General features: G+C 46.9%; 7 protein-coding genes and 1 non-coding gene across 8 annotated transcripts; 3 read left to right on the top strand and 5 right to left on the bottom strand.

The window, feature by feature from the left end:
- Window positions 1–3,833: 3,833 nt before the first annotated feature.
- On the bottom strand, window positions 3,834–5,670 carry LHYA1_G005351 (uncharacterized protein; the record flags this gene model as incomplete). Its single annotated transcript, XM_031150298.1, has 2 exons — window positions 3,834–5,493; window positions 5,645–5,670. 2 exons carry the CDS (start codon window positions 5,668–5,670, stop codon window positions 3,834–3,836), a joined length of 1,686 nt encoding a protein of 561 aa, XP_031004945.1.
- A 1,361-nt stretch (window positions 5,671–7,031) lies between these two features.
- tsp-5 (putative tRNA-splicing endonuclease subunit tsp-5) lies at window positions 7,032–8,411 on the bottom strand (the record flags this gene model as incomplete). The annotated part of the gene is made up of 1 exon (XM_031150297.1): window positions 7,032–8,411. The coding sequence occupies one exon, from the start codon at window positions 8,409–8,411 to the stop codon at window positions 7,032–7,034; it is 1,380 nt and encodes a 459-aa protein (XP_031004946.1).
- An 877-nt stretch (window positions 8,412–9,288) lies between these two features.
- On the top strand, window positions 9,289–9,391 carry LHYA1_G005349. The gene has a single exon. It is a non-coding gene; the product is annotated as a tRNA-Leu (tRNA).
- Window positions 9,392–11,598: 2,207 nt separating this feature from the next.
- Window positions 11,599–12,911, bottom strand: art1 (Arrestin family protein; the record flags this gene model as incomplete). The annotated part of the gene is made up of 3 exons (XM_031150296.1): window positions 11,599–11,841; window positions 11,887–12,768; window positions 12,834–12,911. 3 exons carry the CDS (start codon window positions 12,909–12,911, stop codon window positions 11,599–11,601), a joined length of 1,203 nt encoding a protein of 400 aa, XP_031004970.1.
- Window positions 12,912–13,660: 749 nt separating this feature from the next.
- CYP10 (Peptidyl-prolyl cis-trans isomerase-like) lies at window positions 13,661–14,232 on the top strand (the record flags this gene model as incomplete). Its single annotated transcript, XM_031150295.1, has 2 exons — window positions 13,661–13,738; window positions 13,822–14,232. The coding sequence occupies 2 exons, from the start codon at window positions 13,661–13,663 to the stop codon at window positions 14,230–14,232; spliced, it is 489 nt and encodes a 162-aa protein (XP_031004974.1).
- Window positions 14,233–14,871: 639 nt separating this feature from the next.
- Window positions 14,872–16,982, bottom strand: SPAC823.11 (Dihydrosphingosine 1-phosphate phosphatase; the record flags this gene model as incomplete). The annotated part of the gene is made up of 4 exons (XM_031150294.1): window positions 14,872–14,957; window positions 15,006–16,381; window positions 16,422–16,638; window positions 16,859–16,982. The coding sequence occupies 4 exons, from the start codon at window positions 16,980–16,982 to the stop codon at window positions 14,872–14,874; spliced, it is 1,803 nt and encodes a 600-aa protein (XP_031004973.1).
- A 592-nt stretch (window positions 16,983–17,574) lies between these two features.
- Window positions 17,575–18,514, top strand: rhoC (GTP-binding protein rhoC; the record flags this gene model as incomplete). Its single annotated transcript, XM_031150293.1, has 3 exons — window positions 17,575–17,856; window positions 17,905–18,108; window positions 18,158–18,514. 3 exons carry the CDS (start codon window positions 17,575–17,577, stop codon window positions 18,512–18,514), a joined length of 843 nt encoding a protein of 280 aa, XP_031004972.1.
- A 394-nt stretch (window positions 18,515–18,908) lies between these two features.
- On the bottom strand, window positions 18,909–19,456 carry DAD1_0 (DASH complex subunit; the record flags this gene model as incomplete). Its single annotated transcript, XM_031150292.1, has 3 exons — window positions 18,909–19,064; window positions 19,160–19,222; window positions 19,313–19,456. Coding segments are annotated over 3 exons (363 nt in total), but the record flags the coding sequence as incomplete, so codon positions are not given.
- Window positions 19,457–21,223: the final 1,767 nt, after the last annotated feature.

Here is a 21,223-nt window from a genome sequence, read left to right as displayed (position 1 = left end):
AAAATCACGCAAGCGGTGATTGCATTGAAGGGAGAGCTCCGGTGGGCTTTAAGTGGGGTATGTCTTCGAAGTCTTCCTCCCAACCATTTAACATCTAAATTTCTTTAGACTCCCATTCAAAATTGTTACGAAGGTGCGAAGTTCTCTGGCTATTAACGAAGTTGTGATTTTGACTTTGCTTAGAGTTCTATCCCTTGTTTTGCTTTCTAAAGCACCCGCTTATGGAGGAAGTGTCGTCTACGGAGTAAGTCGTCCTGAAAGTATTCTGAGGTCCACCGAGCTGATCAAGTCTGTCTTCTCAAGGTTTAAAACGCGCCTTTGCAAAAAGGCCAAGGAGGATATTGATGTTCGTGTTTATTCTTCTGATTTCTTGCTTGTGTTGACATGATATCAGGGTAATGAAACGGCGCAAGATCTCAGTAGTATTGTGTCGAATGTAATGATGCGGTTAGTTCCCCTCTTCTTTCTTTATCCAGTCGCGGAGAGTTCAAGAGTAACAATTCGAAAGTCGTACCTACCACGACCAGATAATGAGCAAAAGGCTCGTCCCTCTTGACGAACCACATACCTGCACCCTGACGGTCAAACCAACGCAACCTGAACAGCTCCTTACTCAATTCGTTAAACAACGCTTTGCAGATCTTCGAATGCAACGGAAGACAAAGACACTATCGAATGACAGTCGCTTATACGACCTAGGCAATTGGCTTCAACAAATAACACGGTTGAGACAGTCAGTAAATGGCAAAATTCAGTACTGGTAGCAAGCTAATTGGAGCAGATTAGTAGCGAATCCTGATCTCATTTACGAGCAGATTGAGGTTCGATTCGAATCCTTCACTAAAGATCAACTTTTAACCTATTTATTAGATTATGTCCTCAGTCTTACAACTAGAAAGTCTCCGGTCGGAAACCGAAAGCTTACAATTGGATTCTAGTAATCCAAAGGAGGTTTCAAAGGCCCAGAGTGTTGCAGAGGGCGTCATTGAGCGTAAGTGCTAGATTTGCTATTATCTATAGGCGCGGTTATAATATTTCAAATAGATATCGACAGCTGGATCAGGACAAAGAGGTACGAAAATATTTCACAGCCAAAGAGAACAATCATCCGGAAGAATCACTTTTGCTGCCGCTGCAAAAATGGCGAACTTGAAGATCTTGTTAGACTCAAGGGTTGCAATCATTGTTTCTGCGAACAATGTATCAAAGGAAATATGGGGCATAAGTTGACGGACGATGGAGAAGTAAGTTTCTCCTCCCTTATGCACATCAAGAAGATCTAAGAGATACTTATACCTTGCAAGAAAGCTTTTTGTCCCAAATGTCATAAGCCAATCCAGGACATCCGGCCTCTTGATATGCCAAAACGAAAGAAGACATCGAGAAGACAGAGAGGAAAAAAGTCCTCATTGCCGAAGAAGGCTGCCGACTGCCTGGGCGTTCGGCCAAATCTTAGTCAAGAATCTTCTGTAAAATGGATGAAGTCATTTGACGGGGGCACGGTCAATATACTACCAACAGCTAAGCTAGACACAACAATCGTCCAGATCAAAGATTGGCAGAAAGAGTGCCCAAAGGACAAGATTGTTGTCTTCACCTCATGGAGCTTATTTGCTATAATGATTGGCGCAATGCTGCAGAAGCAGAACATCAAATTCGTCTACTACTCCGTAAGTCTTTTGTCTAAAGCCCCGATTCTATTGCTTACAGCTTAAAGGGAGACATGAACGACTTGCAACGGAACGCAGCTGTCAAAGAATTCAAGGTTGCCGAAGAAGTTCACGTTATGATTATGCTGCTGAAATGTGGAAGTATAGGGCTTAATTTAACCTGGGCCAATCGGGCAATAGTAGTGTAAGTTTCTTCGACTATTCTTAGTAACTATCAATTAACATAGCCAAGGGACTTGTGGTGGAATCTAGCGGCGTAAGTTACTAACCCCCACGAAACAAGGTGATATTTACTGACTATATTGCAGAGAAAACCAAGCTTTTGGGCGCATCCATCGGATGGGTCAAACGAAGAAGACCTACCTCGTCAAGATTGTCGTTGAAGACACTATTGACGACACGATTCTAAAATGTTGGTGTTCCTTGCTCCCTGAAAATTGAGCCGAGACTGAACATTCGTAAATAGTGCAGAAGTCAAAATTAGAGAAAATCGGCGCTGTTATGCAGGACAGCCTGAGCAAAGAAGACAAAGCCAAATTACTCCAGTGTGACATTCGAGGTAGGCTTTTCTCTTTGTTTTATATCCAAGTACTAATGAACAAGCAGATGACGCTGAGTCTATAGATATCAGCGATGACGAGGAGGATTTCGTAGCAGAAGAGGATAACAATCCAGACTGTGATACTTCTGACGAGGAAGAAGAAGAAGCAGAATCCTCGATGGATGAAGAATATTCGGAATAAGGCTTCTCTTCCATCGTACGAGATGAGCTCCTTTGAGAATACAACATCCATTTTTCGACATCAATCAATCCATCACGCTTTCTGGGCAGCCTTTGGCTTCGTCATGGATAGTTCTCATCAGCTTCTACTACTTCAAGTAAGGAGTCTATATGCCCTCACATGGTTGTTATAGCTGACTGATTAACAACAGTAGAACTGATGCTACTTCCTGGACACCCTCCTGCAAACTCGTTCGATACCGTACCACCGCCATCACCCTGCCTTAACACTCGTACATCAAATTACACCAGAATCCACAACGGCCCCTTCCACATCTACCCCTGCATTAACACATCACATTTACACCAAACTTCACAAAGCCCCCCTTCCACATCTACCCTCAATACATTTCCTACACTCAACATTCCAAAATTTACGCTCATATATGGCATATCCTAACATTCAACAGTGTTCGCTCTCCAAGCTAACAGATACAACATCTGCCAGTTCTTTGCCTCTTTCAAAATACCCAACAACCCCATTCCCAAAACATACCCCGAAATGTACTTTAGCCATTACCCCTCCCGCCCCCAATATAGTGATGCACAATATCAAAAACCCCACAAAACCATCCTGCTGTTCCTTCCAAGTGACCTGATGCATATTAAGCCTGTCCATCGACAGAGAGTTTCTGTAGAGATTAGTTGGTTCATCATATTCAAGTAAGATTCTTGCTTAAATGCTGTCTAGCTGTCTGCAGCAGGTACTTGAGAAGAACGGGGCGTAGGTAGGTCGCTTAGCTTGCATTATTAGCATCCCCTCAGCCAACGGCCCAACGGTTTCGACGTGAAAGGACGTCTCGATTGATTATCAAGTGACTGAATTTTCACAAGTTACTTCAGTTTGTTTATCCGTTCGATTACCTAGACCAAGCCAAATCTCAATTGCTACGCTTCTCGTCGAGGACTTATTGCTTTGGTCTATGCAATTTTGAGGATAATAGATGAAACGGATTTTATTATTAAAAGGCAATGCGATAAAATTGTTATTTCACGACATTGTAGAGTACCAAGCAGAGTATAGTTTATAATGCAAATCTTATTGCTTTTTGATACACAGGGTTGAGCGCTTGCGATATCAATATCCCTCATGAAATACATTCTATACCATAAGGAAACAGTCCAACTCTGCTGTTTTCAGGCAATGCCTTTCCACAACAAAACACCATCTTAGGTGCCATTGCAATGCCACCCTCCAAAGAATACCCTGTGGATATAAACACCATGTTGAAATATGCCCATCAGCCGTCAAACTCCATGGAAAGCACAACTCCGAAAAACAAAAGCCTTGGGAATAATCCTTACAAGCATACAGAGCACTGGATCAAAACCGGTGGCAAGCATCTACCGTGGAAACGAGTGACACTTTTGGCGATGACCAATTAGAAGACAGGCTTCGTCAAAACTCTGTACTCAACGTAATCCTCGCCATCAATACTCAAGATCTGTGCAGAACTAACAAGTTTTCCCTGGAATGGACCATTCTGCTTGCGCTCATACTTGATTCCGTTGTGAAACTTGACTTCTTCCGTAGCTACAGAAGCTACTGCTGGTCTCGGGGAGGTCGTCGATGTTGCGGCTTGTTGTGCAACCCAGACTTTGTTGAGCTTTTTGATGTTGTTCTTCAGTTCTTGTTGTGCAGCCTCCTGAATGACAGCCTCTGCCATGGCGACTTCCTTTCTGGACTTCTCGTGTTGTCTTTCTAGGGCCTCAGCTTTCTCTTTTCTGGCTTTCTCCGCCGTCGCATCAGCCTCTACCTGTTGTCTAGCAGCCATCTTAAGCTCGGACCTAGCGCTATGGCGGGTTTCCATCTCAAGTGGTGGTACACGAGGCTGTTCAACTCCGTTGGTGGGACCTTCCTGGGCTACGATAGCCTTTGCTTGCTCGACAGCCTTTAATTCATTGGCCTTGCGCTCCTTCTCAGACTCTCTGTTCTCGAGATCCTTTTGACGAATGCGGCAATACTCCTTTACTTCAGGGCGACTCAAACTAGCAAGGTGGGGCTCAAAGATAACCTTGTCGTAATGAAGCCACAGAGCCCCGGCGCCAATGGGGAAGTTACCATCAACATAGCGACCGTCGCGTGTGACCCTCTGGACCTTGACTCGAAAGCAGTCGGTACCGCTGAGAACACCAAAGACGGCGTGCTTGTCTTCTAGACGAGGCTCATCAGATTCAGACCAATAGCCCAGAAGAATACCAAGCGGCTTTCCTGGTGTTCCTGGGGTTCCTTGAGTTCCTTGAGTTCCTTCAGCGAATGGCGATGCTTTGGGAGTTTGTATGTTGGCAGCATTGACGGCTTGGAAACTTGGCGCTTTGTGGAGAGTTTGGCGAGGCTCGCGAGGGAGCGATTCGCGATGGCCACCCCGACCGCCCCGCCCAAGAGATTGGCGATGCGCCATGGGCCGAGTGCCCGGAGATGCCGTGTCATCCGCAACGATTTGCTTTGCCTTGAGAACGGCTTTCTGATCAGCTTCATGTCGCTCTTCGGGGGTGTTTTCTGGCTTGGCTTCGGATCGCAGCTTGACATATTCCTTGATCTCGGCGGGATTGAGTGCCATTAGGTGTTCGTCGAAGATGACTCGTGGAAACGTGACCCAGCATCCTCCAGCGCCCGTAGGGATATTACCAACGAGCTCATCGCCCCTGCGGTTCATGCCGTAGATCCGAGTACGTAGCCGGTCGTGAATGTCAATGAAACCATAGATCACGTGTTTATCTGCATCATTGGGCTCACTGGAATCACGCCAGACACCGATGATGACTCCACGAATTCTAGGACTGCCCCCCCGTGACCTCTTTGCAGCAGGCTCACTGGTCGGCGTGCCTTGAGGAACCTTGCCATAGCCCAAGTCGTCCAAGTTGTAATTGACCGAGGCGCGCTTTCTCTTGTAGTATGGAGTTACAGTATCCTCGTCGTCTTCCTCGTCGGGGTTGAGTAGGATAGCGGATGCGTCGGCCATCTGAACTCCTGGTGTGTCGACAATTATGCCCTTTTCGGCGTCTTCGCGAACGGGCGAATTTCTGACGGATCCCGAAGTTCTGCAATCGTTATCGATATTAGCAGGTGTTATGGTTTCAAATTGAGCTTAGTCAACAAGAGTTCAAAAAGTAAGCTCAAACACGTGTCGGCCAAGAGCGACGGGAACGAGCGAAAAGGGAACGAGGGACGAGGAGCGAAAAATGAGGAAACAGGAAACGACGCTCAAAATGAAACATCGGGGGTGTGAGGAAAAGTGTGAGTAGCAATAGGAATTATGTAACATTAAGTGATGGATGAAAATAGAAATAGAACGACTTGTCGCTTATGCGTTGCGTTGCGTTCGCGATGATTGCTATGCAGGGCAGGGCGCAGTAATTCCTTCAAGGGAAGTGAAAATAAATGAAGTCGGTTGGGATCTCAAGATGACACGAAGCAGAATTGGGACCAATATGTGAATAAGCAAAGCGCAGCGAAAAAATAAGTGATAAATTGATAGACAGTGAGATAGACCGTGAGGAAGAATGAATGCATTGATGCGCGACAAGCAGGGGCAGGAAACGCGGCAAGAAATGCAAAGCATGCAAAGCAAGCGGCAGTTGAGTAGCAGCGAACGAAGAAAAGAAAAAAAAGGTATGATCAGCTCTACTTACGGACTTTCTCCCATAGGTTGGTCGATGAAAGCGTCGAGCTCCATACTGTCGGTACTCCGGCTGGTTAACGACTCTGAGCTGGACGAGAGTGTGGTCGACATTGATCGAGGACCGACGCGTCAAGAGGTCGAGAAGGTAAGAAGTTGGAGGTGGAAAGGTTGAATGCAATGCAAGTGTGAGGAAGAGAAGAGAAGAGGCGGGAAAGAGAAAAGAGCAGCAGTAATTCGTACTGTAATGAGGGAGGGAAATTAAAAGAAGGGAGGAAAGGAAAGAGTGCTCGAAGCGAGTGTGAATTACTATGATTACTACGATTAAGGCACGTATCCGGGATCAGACTTGTCTTAGCGTGTCTCGCCTTGAAGAAAGTTGTGGCTCAAGCTCTCTCTCTTTCTCTCTCTCTCTGTCTCTCTGTGTCTCTGTCGCTCTATCTCTCACTCTCTCTACGACTACCAAGGTTGGGCGAGTAAGGTAAGGCCCCCGTAGCTAATACGGTAGTTACGTAGGCTGAATACAAAGGAGGGGGTCTAAGTATAGTAAGGTACGATAGGGTAGATAGAACAGCTTTGATAGGCCTGGAATTAGCAATAATAATAGCCCGTTAGTGCATCGCGCTGTTTCTTAAAGTGATGAGGTGTTCGGCTTTCCGTATTACAGCGCCACCTGATGCTACTTACTGTCTTTCGTACTTCTGCCTGCAATTTGTAATGCAGCATAGAGTGCAGAGTCGTAGAGCGTGAAAAGTAGCGGCCCTGAATTCATTCAACTGCCGATTCTATTTTCATTTTATATTAGGACAAGCCAAGGCAACGAACCTTCGTGCTGAATGTCTGAGTTTGCCAAGCTGCATGTAGCCGGGTGCCTTGACTTTTTCGCACCCCCAAAAGCCCCCAACCTCTTCTGGCTTGTGATACACTTTATTAATCTAAGTCGAATCGCAACGCCAAAGCCTATCTTCCACCACCCCTTCCTCTTCCACCACGGCCACGCCCTCTGCCTCGTCCACCGCCACGACCTCGCTTGTTGCCTCGAAAGCTTCCTTGGTCAAACCTTTCAGATAATTGTTCTTCCCCAAATGCCGTTTCCCCAAGCCGCAAATAGCTGATAACACCCTGGTCAATTACTGCCAAAACCACATTTCGCCAGCCGTGCTTCAATTTCTGGTACGTGTTTTTGATGCCTTGTCCTGGCTTTGGTGGGTCCCAAGGCGTGCTCTCTAACAAAGACGTGACCTGACTGAGCGACGGAACGAAAGTCGTGCGAGCGTTGACAATTGCCACGCGAAAATCAGGAACTCCCGGATTGCTTTTTGTGAAATTGGGAACTCTGATTGGTTTCCATAAGTGAAAGATTACACGATATGGGTCGTCAACGGGTGATGAGGTTGCTGGGTCCTCTGGTGTAGGTAATGGCTTGTGACGTGGGATAACGGCAATTTGTCGATAGATCGAGTTGTATGATCTGTACATCCCAGGCTTTACTAATGGCCCATATGGTAAATACTCAACCTCTGGTTCGGAGAATAGCCTTCCAAAGAGCCAACTAAAGATACTTGGAGACGACTCCAAAGGCTCAACAGCTTGAAAGCTATGTGCTTTGCCAGGCTTTGTCGGGTCCCAATCTGGTGCTCTCAACACGACATACCCATTCCTCTTGAGATTGGTATAAACCGTGTACCTATCCTGGCTGACCTTGCCCTTCTCGGTATCATTGCCAAGCAGCAGAGCAAAGGCTGCTTGCAGACTCATGGGAGCACCTTCATCAACCTCGCTCGCATCATCGTGATTTGTTTTCTTTGGTACACCTTCCTCATCTTCTTCAATCATGCCATTGAACGATGATCGCGTAGGCCACCATAGATCAAGATTCCCTCTCTCCACAAGGTAGAGCGCCTCTTCTGGCAAGAGCCATAAAGCTCCATGCCTCTGACCCAAATTCATGGCTCCCATAGACCTGAAATGTGTACCCCTCGCAGATTCAACAACAACGACGTGGTCATCATCTAAGCCTTTCCTCCATTCTTCTCCCAGTATCTCATCTCTCTGCAAGCTTCCTTCTCCGTAGTAGAACCCCCTATTATGATTCTTCGGGTTATGAAATCTCGTGTACGATAACGCGTCATGCATCGCCTGCCTGCTGGATTCCAGAACTCCATCTTGGTGTTTCGTACCATGCGGTTCAAAGTCTTTCTCGCCCCGTTTGGGAAGTTGACCGGATTTTGAAGTAAGCGCTGCAAGGAAGCGGAAATCTTGCGTCTCCTCGCTAGGATCGTTATCTTCGGCCTGGGTTTGGAAGGAGGAAGGAGGTGCGTCATCATCTAGGTCTGTCATTATGGGTATAGGTTTCTGGTTGAGTGAGCTGATTGATTACATTGACTCTTGCCATTTCCCAGCCTTGTATGATCAGGCTCTTCAATTAGTTAAAGCAGCGGGTATTTTCCGTAAAGCGGCATTCCATCATAGTCCATCCCTGTTAGCCCCTGAAGACTTGATAAGTCAAGTTACCTTTACCCAGTTTCATAAAGAGCATGATCTATTTTCCAGGAAAACTGTTTCGGCAATTGTGATTCCACTCAGTCAGCAAAGCGCTTAAATTTGATCCAACTTCGGGTTTCTGAAGTTTTCATCGCGTGGTCCACTGTTTAGTTCTTTAACTAAGAAGTTGCTTGCTAATGGTTAGCAACTATGGAGAAAGAAGCCAAGTCCTAAGCAGGAACACTTATTCACAACTTTATTATCTTATTAGCTGGCTAATTTTGCCACAGCATGAGATAGATTGTCATATAGCAAGTCGAGTGGTTGGAAAACACTTGAGGGAGTAGCTCGGGATTTCTGGCCGTCCCAAGTAAGCGACACGTCCCTAAATACCTACCTAGGCTAGGGTAATAAAATGTAGCGTACTTCTTTTCTACATAGGTAGGTCTACACTAATACGAGTATATTAGGAAAATATAACTTATTAATAGCTATTTTATTTGACTCTGAATTTACTATATTATAAAAAGATTAAGAGCAAACGTTGAGGTTTAGAAGTTATATACCCCTGGAAAAGAAAAGACGCTAGACAAGACATTTATTACCCTTGTATGAGTCTCTCCATCGCTCCGAAGAACCCCCGTGGGCCCGTGTTCAATTCGAGTTTCGGCCCGTTTATATTAACACTTGAATATACTTAAATAAGCATCTTTAAGACAAATCTTTTGAAATTGGGAGTCTGGCCGAGTGGTTAAGGCGCTGTGTTTAGGTGGTCTCATGGACACTTCGACGATCCGCAGTGGGAAACCGCGCAGGTTCGAATCCTGCGGCTCTCAAGAACTTATTTTTTTTCTTTTGCGGATGGATCTTTTCTTAGGCTAGCTCTATGCACCGCCACGGAGCATGTCTGGCTTGTTTTACTTGCTTTACTTGCTTTACTTGCTTAATACAGTTACAGGAAGGTAGATTTCCATTTGTCAGAGCTATTTTTTCCTTTCTTTTTCGTAGTAGTATTACTTATAGCTCATTCGTAAATGTAGAAAGGAAAGCCCTAATAAACCATAAGCGAGACCCTAGGAGTGCGAAGACTTAATACATCTACATCTACACGGTGCTGTCTACGAACCTGTGGATAAGCTACGGTATGCCCACCTATCCTAAGGATCGATTAGCGTAGTAACGCCGCTGTTGTGATTCGAAAAAGTAAAAGCGCATAATCTTCTAGTATTGAGGACCGCGTTTGCGTTTCCTGTAGGTTCAGCCAACACAGTAGTAGGTATTTTTGGACAACGGAATGACAGGGGAACGTCGTAATACGGGAGAATACTTCGGCGAGCGTTTTGGGATCACGCGGGCGGGGCTAAAACTGCGAGGCCTCCTGCATATGCGATGTGCAACAAAACTTCCACCTCAGTTGACGTCCTTGTAATACAAGGCTGGCTCTTTCACACTTGTGTGTTTTGCAAATTAAACATACTCCTTTAGTTGTAATTATTTGAGCAGTCGTGCTATGCTTTCCCCAGCTCCGAGAACAAGATGGGAGGCCATTGCAGACGGGGGATGGCAAAGACCCTGACAATGTGATGACCAGCGAGTTAGATCCATAACGTGACATCTATGCTATTAATATAGAATAAGTTTTGTAGTGTAGTAGAGGATATACTATCTAAAAATTAGGTATCTAGCTTGGGCAGAAAGGACCCAAATGTGTTGTATGCATAGCATAATAAAATCTATTTCATGATTAAGCGAGACCCCTGAATTTTCTATGCGCCGCCATAGCCCCTTATGATTCCTATACTGTTTTACGGCCGTCCCTATAACAAGCAGAAGCCTTTGCGGTAAATATAAAAGGCGGTACCAATTTATAACATACTAGGTAGCGTGGAATATCAAATTTAACGATAGTAAATGCTGCTTTTTTCTATCTACTAGTATAAGGAGCATAGGGCCTTTTTATAGACGACCGTAAAACACTAAAGGAGTTCATATATAACCAGTTTTCCTTCTATAAAAAGAAGCCAAACTCTTAGTAGATCCACTTTCACACCACTTCCCGATCATACCATCCCTCCCTGAGCCAAAGCTGGTGCACCAACTCATTTCATTTCGTCATTTCAAAGACCAAGGTACTACTCTACTCTACTTACCTTACCTATACGTCGTACGCGTAATTGCTGACTGAACTATACGGTCTATACCAGTTACAGCTTACTCGAGCTCCACTTCCATTTCCACCCCATGAAACTACTAGCTACTTTTTCTCTCTAATCCATTGCATTAGTCAAGCTTATGAAGCTCCGGGTTTCCATTCTAGCTAGAAAAAGCAAAAGAGGGCTAGCGTAGGTCGAATTAAGGGTACCTAGTAAAGAGAGCCCTGGAAACTGGGGGCTGGAACGAAGCGAGTTTCCTGATTGGAGAGTTTCGTCTTCAGCTAGAGCCTCAGCTTGCTATCTACACCCGCCGGCCCCATCCCAATCTCAGCCTTACTCACTTGATATGCAGTCACATCACGGGCAAGTTTAGTATGGTAGGTATCATCTCATCTCATCTCATTGATTATCTCTCCTTGCTTGCTCCATCGTACAAAGGACCTCAACTATCCAGGTCATCTCTCATATACACATGAAGTTTGTTTACCAAAAAAATTAGAAACCGAAGAAGAGAAAGTGTATTGTGTGCAACGCCGGTGAAATGCTTTCGGGATTGTTCCCTCTCAAAGATTCATCATATCCATATCCAGGAGTTGGGCATGGCTTCCGGCCCTGAATTCCATAGCCAAATGTTCATTGTCCAAAGTCAAAATAAAAGTATTATGGACTGTAATGTAATGTGCCTCCCGTCCCTGACGTGGCGTTCGAAATCGAGTATCTAGCTCTCCTAGCTTCGCTGTTCCACGTTTGCTTTCTAGATGGATAGGTCTGTAGCGAGCTTGTGGCGTCTGAGATTCTCGAAATTCCTTCTTCCTCCCTTCGTCCACCAATATATTTTCGGCGTGATTTGCCGTTGGCGAATAAGTGCAGTATCGAAAGTAATGCGTTCATCATTCGATGATCATCTTCTTCTGCCCACCCACCATAGTCCATCCCAAAGCCCTCAGAGCTTCCTTGTCGTTCGCCCGTACTATCGAGCACGCGGGCAGCATCGGATTATTCTGGTCTACAAGTGAAGCGTCTTTTGCTGCTTGTTCGATGGCATCCATTTCCTCTTTGCAAGCCTGGTTGTCCATTGCACAAACGACAATTGGTTGCCGTAATGTTATATCTTTAGCATTGGACATGTGCACCTATTATCATCAGCCATATCCCACACCTCGAAAGAGTAGACATACCTTTACCGTCAAGAAGAACTCTATTTTGTAAAGAGTTCCCGTTGTTGTAAACGAGCTGACCTGATACGAGGGAAACGCAGGTCTGCCTCGCCGGAGGATGCCCTCCGCGTCCCGGAGCTCCTTGGATGGAAATACCAACCCTAAAGTTGCCACGTACCCAGTGTCCGGTAACCTCATATTGATCGTCTCCTGCTGCTTTGCTATTCGATTGATCTTCTTCGTAGGCTCGTCTCCCTCCGGATTATATGTAATCTCCTCTTCTATCCCCAGCGTAATCTTCTGTACCAGGACCTTCCTCGCCTTGCTCAACCAATCCGGATTCGGCTGGAGATCTATATAGACGCTTACAGGATCCAAAGGACCATAGGACCACCGTGGCATATTCGTATTCAGCGTAACCAAATGATCTTCTCTCTTGTTATTTGGCTCATCGCGGTTGTACATGCCGAATGTCGAGAGGGTATCGTATCTTTGTATCGGTACCGGAAACGCAAATTTATTCTGCTCCTGCCCTTGCTGCACTGTGACCACCAATTCATAAAATGTCTCTGCCGTCCGACTTGGGAGTTGTAATGACGCGGGAGGTATCCTTCGACTGCTCTCTTCGCCTCCCCTTCCATGAGGTATGAATAGCATGAACGGTAGATCCATCAAAACCACACTTTCCGATTCTCTTCCCGCTGGACACCGAAATAACAGCAGCTCCTTGCCCACCACATCCGTAAGCTCCCTCCGCGGCGTGCCCAAATGTTTCTTCGCGATTGACTCGGCAGACGGGTGTATGGTTTCCCTCCTCTGCAGACATATCCGCACCAGCGATATCGCAACCGGCGCAGAGATGCCAGTGAGGGGCCTGATCTCCACTTTGCCCTCTATGCGCGGCTGATTACACAACAAACATCAGCAAAGACAATATAGATAGCTATAGCAGTGAATATGAAGCTTACCAGGGTCGCCGATATTCCGGGGTAGCCTACGAGGAAGTTACTGTTTGGCGGCCCCGAGACTCTGACGAAGGCAGCCATTTTGTCTCGGGCTCACACTGGGCGCAACCGCGCGGTCTGCGCCAAGATGATGATGGTGTTGACAGACAAACTGGAGCTGTATTGGATTTGGAAAGGGGGATCATAGGGAGAAAGAAGTAGTGGTGCACAAAGGGCGTTGTGAAGAGCCCGCAAAGTTGTTGGTTGGTGGTGCTGGTGGTGGATGAAGCTGCTCGTCACAAGCAAGGCTCTGGGAGTTCAGTTCAGCTTTTGATGTTGAGGGTTGCTACAAATCGGCAGTCTACTGGTCTAGATCCCGGCGGCGGCGTAAGAGGGGTCGGTGTGCAGGCAGGTGGTGACTGGGAGAAGGGAATGAAGAGAGAAACGTGGCGAAATTTGAGGTCTTTGTTGATGTGCAAAAGGGCATTGTTCAAGTGGCCATAGCGATATAAGGTAGGTATGTTTGGATGTGATGGGATTGTGTTGTACTCCGTACCTTCGCAAGTAACAGCCAGCCCGGCCTCTGTACAGTATCCACTCGCACGGTCGGTCGGTTGCTGGTTCTGCCTGTGCTTTGCTGAGCTGAGCTGTGGCTTGATGGGACAGGTAAGGATATGCAAAAGCACCCTGTATATATTGATAGTGACAACCCTTCCCCGCGTTTAGAGGCACGCCTCCCTTGAAAAGGAGAAATCCCATTGCGTCTTCACCCCGCGTGGCATTCAGCCCTACGGACTCTCAACAAACTAACAAACAAACAATGCTGAGGTCTCGTACCCGCTATCACCAACATGTCCGTCACGCTACACACCAACCTCGGTGACCTCAAAATCGAAGTCTTCTGTGAAAGTGTGCCCAAGACTGCAGAGGTAAGTAATTCCTTTCCCTTTTAACTCCTTCTTTCCCCCTTCAATTCCTTGAAACACCCCCAAATCTGACTTCTTTCCCCCAGAACTTCCTCGCCCTCTGCGCATCCGGCTACTACAATGGCTCTCTCTTCCACCGCCTCATCCCGCACTTCATGATCCAAACCGGCGCGCCCCCCTCGCAACCCAAAGGCGGTGTCTCCATCTGGGAGTCCCCTTTTGAAGACGAGATCCGGCCCTCGCTCCGCCACCATGCGCGCGGTATCGTCAGCATGGCGAATAAGGGACCAGGTACAAATGGCAGCCAGTTCTTCATATGTTTTGACAAGGCACCGCATCTGGATGGCAAGAATACGGTGTTTGGGCATGTGATTGGGGATGAGGGATTGGTGACGTTGGAGAAGATGGAAGAGGTCGCTGTGGATAAGAAGAATAGACCTAAAGAGGAGATTAAGATTGAGAGGGTGACCATCCATGCCAATCCTTTGGCTGGTTGACAGAGATAATTGAAGGCATGATTGGATAGGCCAATGGCAAGAAAGGCGAATACAGATGCAGCCCTATTTTACGATCGTAGGAGGATTCTGATGGTTCACGCTGTTCTTAGTACCGTACTAGGAATGGGATGATAGTCCCTGGGATTGCGATCATCGCACGTTTGGCCCATGTAGAGACCTGGTCAGGTTGGGGAAATGGCCGCAGGTGTCATAATATGCACGAAGAATGCGTGCTGCATACCGAGGCCTAGACGAAGACAATACCTCAAAGTGAGATCGCACTGATGCAGATATGAAAGATTTTGGAAACTACGCTGTGAGCTTGATTACGTGAAGACAACCTTGAAAGGATTTCTTGCCGTTGGATGTTACACGAGGTTTAGGAAGTCAGTCGAGATCAACAAAGCTAACAAATATCAGTCCTTCTGGTTTCAAGTGGTTACATTGAAGCGAAAGTTCTACACGATGCCAGTATTACACAATCACTATTACTTGGAACTATCCAAGTATGTCCAAACGCCGTTCCTCAATCCCATCATTAACAATCCGGACTCCTCGTAGCTTTGCCCGCTGAAGCACGAGCCTTCGCTCAAGTCAGCTTCAACATGCCGGGCGAATATGAACATGAAAATAATATGTTCATCGAAGTGGGCGATGTGAACCCATCCCCAAACCAATAATCTCAAATATCATGGGGTTGATCTCAACGGCCAACCATGCGATTCCTAAAAAAGTATTAGTTTTGGTCTCAGACTCAATACGATAAAACCCACCAGTATAAACAACAAGTTTAGTGACAACTTCAACATCATATCTGACTCGAGGCTTTTCAAGCTTAGAGAACATTTCTTTCTCTTCCAGCTCATTATGTTGACCAACAGTTATTTCCGCGCCATCATCATCATCATTTGTAACTACCAATCCTGGCGGAGGCGTTGCAGGTGTAAACATTACTTGACCCTGGCCCATCATCTGCTCGTATGAGTTGACCCTTGACTGCGCTGGCGTAGGCAAATTCCCGGCACCTGCCACGCCGAGTGATGCAGAAATTCCAGATACTTGGGAAACAGACCCATCCTTGTCGGCATTATTTGTGGCGAAAGGAGAGTAATCTCTGGACCGACTTGGTGATCGCCGTCCTGACTGAGGTAATTGTACTGCTGAATCAACCTCCGATGAATTGGTCAAGCTATCTCTCCGCCTCTTCTCTCGATATGCCAGAGTTTCGTACGCATCGGCGGCAGATTGAGGCCCCACAGAAACAGCGCGACCACGCCCAGGATGTCGAATTGAGGTGAGAAGGCCAGGTAAGTCAGAGACAGACGGCATGACATTGTCCACCTTCAATCTTGAAGGTATCATATTGTATTCAGATGCAGGCATAAAGAACTTCCGAGGCAAGATGAAACCATAGTTTTCAATCACGCGGAACAAGTGAGGCAAAACTTTGAGCAACGCCGGCTTCATGACTTCTCTCCAGGCAAATATTACCAGGACTCCGACAACAACGCGCACTATTGCGGTTGGCCAGCCCATATGCTCGAGGTCGAAGGGTACTGTTGCCGATACAGGGAAGTCCCACGCCCAATCGCTCGCAGCGTAATGCCATGAGCCAAGCTCAATGCCCATTGCAACTCCTGCGAAGGCAACACTGTCGTCGAAGCACGGGCAATCATCAGCTGGCTCGGGATGGATGCGAATTAGAACGATGATTGCCACGGCAATGATTGCTGGTGCTGACCAGGAGCTGCTGTGGAGCCATATGTCGAACCTTGCGCCGTAGAGACATTCTATCACGGAAATCAATGCTCCCATAATACTACCAATTATGACATCTATGAACCCATGCATCCCACAATAAAGGCGTCCTAGAATGATGGAAACGGCATATGAGTAGCTCACTACTTCTAAAATGGTCTTTGTAGTGGCTTGCAATTGGCAATCCGGTGAGTGTATGCTGAAGAGAGCATATACAGCCACGGAAACTGCATTCGCGGAATGTGTTGAAGGAAAGCCATATTCAAGAGCAGCTGATCCTGACATAGTAATGCGATGGAGAGGTGGCGATAATGGTCTAGGCAGTGAGAAAAAGTCTTTCAACATGCCAGTAAAGAACACCCCACTAGCAAGAATATGAACCATCCTACATCTGTCAGCCCTGACTTGAAAGAATCTGGGAACTGCCTTACCCTTTACCCAGAGATGTATGTCCGCACCAGAACAGAATCGGCAGAACGACCATGAAAAATGTATGCGTGCCCAAATTGGCCGTAATTGCAAAGTAGGAATCCAATGCCGGAGACCTCATCTTGTCCTGCATCCATGCTAGATAAGGAGTTTCCCATCGGATCAAGGGTAGCAGTTGTTGTCGCAACTTGTATCGCCATGGTGGAAGCTTGCGCTTGTCTATGAGGTGACATTTAGTAAATTGTGTATAGAGCTTGAGAAATTGGAAGGTACAACAAGCATTCGAGTTTTTAGAGAGGCCCTCCCAGGACAGGAATCATTCTCATCCAACTGCCGAAGTTGGGGTAGGCAGCAAACACAAAACGCCCCAAATGCCTTTTCAAGCAAGTAATAGAAAGAAAGAATATGTGCGGGGCAGTCGCAGCGCAGGAGAACTCACAATGATCTAGACTCCGTAAACCAGCGTCAGGGACATCGTCTGACGTCTGGATGGCTATCGTTGGCGGGGCATGGTGGGATTTCTCAAGCTCTATCGGCCCAGAGCCATTGCAAGGCGGACACATCGACGCATTCGGCGCGCAGCATCTATAGAGCTTCGATTTGTATTTGTAGGCGTAGGGGCGGGCGTAGGAAGAGTAGGAGTAGGAAGGAGTAGGTGTTGCTTCGATGAGGCGGAGGAGTTCGAGGCAGAAGGAGTGACAATAGAACTCGAGTCCTCGAAGTAATGGATAGGGAGATCCCTCAGGTACGCAGCAATAATCGCCTCAATTTTTGCAAGTACTCTCCTCTTCTTGAACCTGCCGGTTGTGCTTGTGCTTGTGCTTATGCCTAGGTACTGACTTGTGCACTCAGATCAGATCAGATCAGATGCATAACCAACCAACCGTTAGGACCCACCCAATCCTCGGCTCCTTCCTCATTGGCAGCATCGCGTTGCTCAGCCGTCTCTATTTACTTCGACTGAAAAGCGCCCCCCTCTTACTTCACTTTGAAACCGACTTGGAAAGCTTCACACATTCCAAACAAAAAGCCACTTTCTACAGTTTCCTACATTGTATACTACAATCCCATTGCTAGAATTACTTGTGTACGACCCATTATTCACTGCAGTCCAAGTTCCGGTCTTGTCCCGTCATTAAAGCTTCCGCCACGATTATGTCGGCGCAGTATCAACAAAGAGAAAATTACAACAACCGGAGGTCAGATAGCTCGGAAAAATACGATGCACCTCATAGAAAACCTTCTCGCCGCGACCAGAGTGCAAGATCTAGCGACGGCACATTTTCCACAATGATGAGCTCTTCAACTGGCAGAGAGTCTGCTGCAACGCATGTTACTGAGGGCCCGGCCTACTCGAAGAAGATTGTGGTTGTCGGAGATGGAGGATGTGGAAAAACATGTCTCTTGATCAGTTACAGCCAAGGATATTTCCCAGAGGTACGATGACTGTTTCTCTAGAGAAGCTCTTTGCTAACAGCTCTACAGAAATACGTACCAACAGTTTTCGAGAACTACATCACATATCCTACCCACGCCGGGAGTGGAAAGACACTTGAGCTGGCACTGTGGGATACAGCCGGGCAAGAAGAATACGACCGTCTTCGACCACTATCATACCCCGAAACCGACCTCCTATTTGTATGCTTTGCAATCGATTGCCCTAACTCTCTTGAGAACGTCATGGACAAAGTAGGTTCTCAAATTCCATATAGTCAGCACAAAGCTAATTTCTACTTAGTGGTACCCAGAAGTTCTCCATTTCTGCCCATACACCCCTCTCTTCCTCGTTGGCCTCAAGTCAGACCTCCGAACGAAAAGGACTTGCATAGATCTTCTGAAAACGCAGGGTCTGACTCCGGTCACTCAAGAACAAGGCATGGGAGTAGCGCGAAAGATGGGAGCACGGTACATGGAGTGCAGCAGCAAGGAGATGGACGGAGTGGAAGAGATCTTTGATATTTCCATTAACACGGTTGTCGAAAATGACGAAAGCAATGCGCCTGCCCAGCCACAAACTGGTGCATCAGGACAGACTGGTGGTGGTGGTGGTGGTGGCATGAAGAAGAGGAAGAAGCGCAGCTGTCGAATCCTCTAATGACCTACAAAACGACTTGCTACGACAACGATATGACCGATGACTGCATAACACGGAGTTCTAGTACAGTGCCAGATATGGCTGAGGAAATTTGTGGGAAACACATGGTCCCTTGGCCTGAAGGCATACTTCTAGAACTCATTCATCCATTCCGGATTCTTGGCTTTCCTTTTTATTTGCAGGGTTTCTTTTTATGTCGATTAATAGGGATTAGTGCTGGCGATTGCACGGAAACGGAGGGTCTCTTATGTATCATGACCCTTTCCTGTACAAACAAGGAATCCATTTTGCACATCAACCAACATTCCATCTGCCCTTCTGATATATGTGAGACCGCCGGGTATCGTGTCCAAAACGCCATCCTTTTCCCGCAACCCAAATATGCATGCACAGTTCAACGCCGACCCTGCTCAGGCAACTCCGTCTCATCCTCTTGACTCCCATCCTCTCCTTCACCACCATGTGCCTCGCCCTCCGCATCCGGATCCTTCGCCATCACATTCTCAAACTGCGACCACAGCGCTTCAACAGAACTGAACTCGTTACCAACCTACATGTACATCATCAGTCGCGCCCCTTTCTCCCTCCCTTCTTTTCTCATCTTATACCCAATCAAAGGAAACAAACAAACAAAAAAACACTCACAGCAATAACCCCCTCCATCGACCGATTCAACTTGTTGATATTCGCAAGCACATGCTCGAAACTCTGCACCATGTCTTAAATCAGCATGTTTCGTTGCGTTGCATTGCGGGTGGCATGGGCGGAAGGGAGGGATAAGGAAGAAAGTAAACATACGACGCCGATTTCCTGCAATAGCGCCGCGCGCTGCTGCTCGAAATATGATCTTTCTGTGGTGGGCGGCGCTGCGCTCGTGGATGAGGAGGCTGGTGGGCGGGTTGTGCTTGACATGGTGTCGGTTGAGGGGGGTGGTAATGAAGGTACTATAGTTGCTGAGGCGCACGCGTTGGAAGAGGGTTGGAAGACGCGGACGCGGGTACCTTATTACTAATACTGTAGGTACAGTAGTGTAGTAAAGATACCTAGCTTGCGGTGGGGTCGACAGACAAAGCGGCACCGATTTTATAAAGTCCTAGGCGGAGTGCCTCGGTGCGTGGCTGAGGGGAGGGGTACATTCAAGGCTGGGTGGTAATGAGTGCCGCTTTAAGGGTCATAGCGAGAGTAGCTTCTGATTATACTACGGAGGTACTTTGAACAGGGACGGCCGGGAAGAATCTTTCGGGGTCAGACGGACAGTTGGGAGTCCGACTACATGTTTATTGAGCCTCTATATAGTACTTCTTTCCCATCCTCTTCATTTGTTTGTGAGATATCAGTTTTTGCAAGTGCAGATTCTTGGTTGCAAGTGTACCTGTGTACTGTTTCTTCGCGTGTGGCTCTTGTATAGTGCTTTCTGCTGTTACTCACGTAGCGTCTACTGTACTACCTATCATACCTACCCCACTCCTAGATTCCCTATTTTTGGAATTGCTTTGTCAACAGCGTCTCAGCACATCACATCGCAAAACAGCCTCTCGTATATGCGTTCTCTTGGTCGTTTATGATTGATCTTATCTCCAAGCTAGTGTTGTGTATTATTTGTTAAAGTGTGCCTCCCAAAGACAGGCATGACAGGCGCTGCCCCTCCAAGTGACTGGTGGGAATACCTCCGGAAAAGCTGCAGTGTGCGTTCGTGTTGTTTCTCGTGTGATTGTTTTGGTGCCCTCCGGTGTCTGGACCCAAGAGACAATTAAGCAGTAGTAGGGATACTCGGCGCTGTTATCCGAATCAGCGTTCGTGCTGCTCTTGCATTCCTGGGGGCCTTGTCAATGCTGCCGCTTTCCGACAAATGTATGTGACAGGCCAGGGCTGCGTAAATTTATTTCCGTGTCTTTTTGTCTTTCAGTCTTTTCAATCAAATTCAACCTCACCTGCCCTCTTGAACTTGTCATGATTATTTGAGTACTAGTATTTGCCTCATTGCGATTTTGAACACCTCATGTTGTATTCCCGTAATCAGAGTAATGGTTTCGCCTTGGGCCCAGGAACCGAGTTGGGGATTTCCTCATTATCCCCGCAAATCACGCCTCCAGTACTCTACAAAACGACGAACCGTGCCTCACTCAGTCCCTGCCAGTCCATGTCAGATTCAATGTGAAGCGACTGGTACTGTTTCCGATAGGAAGGACTTTTAATGCTACGTTGCAAATGCACCTTCTTCATTGATACAAATTGCCAAGTCGCGGGCTGAGATTGGCCTTCCATATCCCTCCCGCCAGAGGAAAGCGGCACACCGACGCAGGAGGCTGGCGAGGCTGGGAGGCTGGAAGTTTGTTTCCGCCACGACTGTACTGTACTGTGCGACTGCACTCCTACTATAGTATTTTACACCACCTATTCTTATCGAGTTTTAATGTCCCTGGCACATCCCTGGCACATAGCACATTATAAATCGGTGTCGCTTTCTCTATATATTGTAAGAGATGGCTATAAAATACTATACGAATTAAAATATTAAGATACAACCAACATCTATCTTACTACACTTCGTACAATTGTGAGCGTAGATCTGCTTCTCATTCCAATTCTCAGCTTTCTACAGTATAAGTTCTTATCAGCTTCGGTGGCCCGTGCTTTGCTTCCAGTACAGTACTGTACTGTAAGCCGAGTGTAGCCAGAAACCGACCTGCGAGATTTCAAAGATAAGAT

This window comes from Lachnellula hyalina (genome assembly GCF_007821495.1).
Source record: "Lachnellula hyalina strain CBS 185.66 chromosome Unknown contig00076, whole genome shotgun sequence".
NCBI lineage: Eukaryota > Fungi > Ascomycota > Leotiomycetes > Helotiales > Lachnaceae > Lachnellula > Lachnellula hyalina.
Note: the sequence above shows the minus strand (reverse complement) of the source record. Positions and strands in the feature narration are given on the sequence as shown.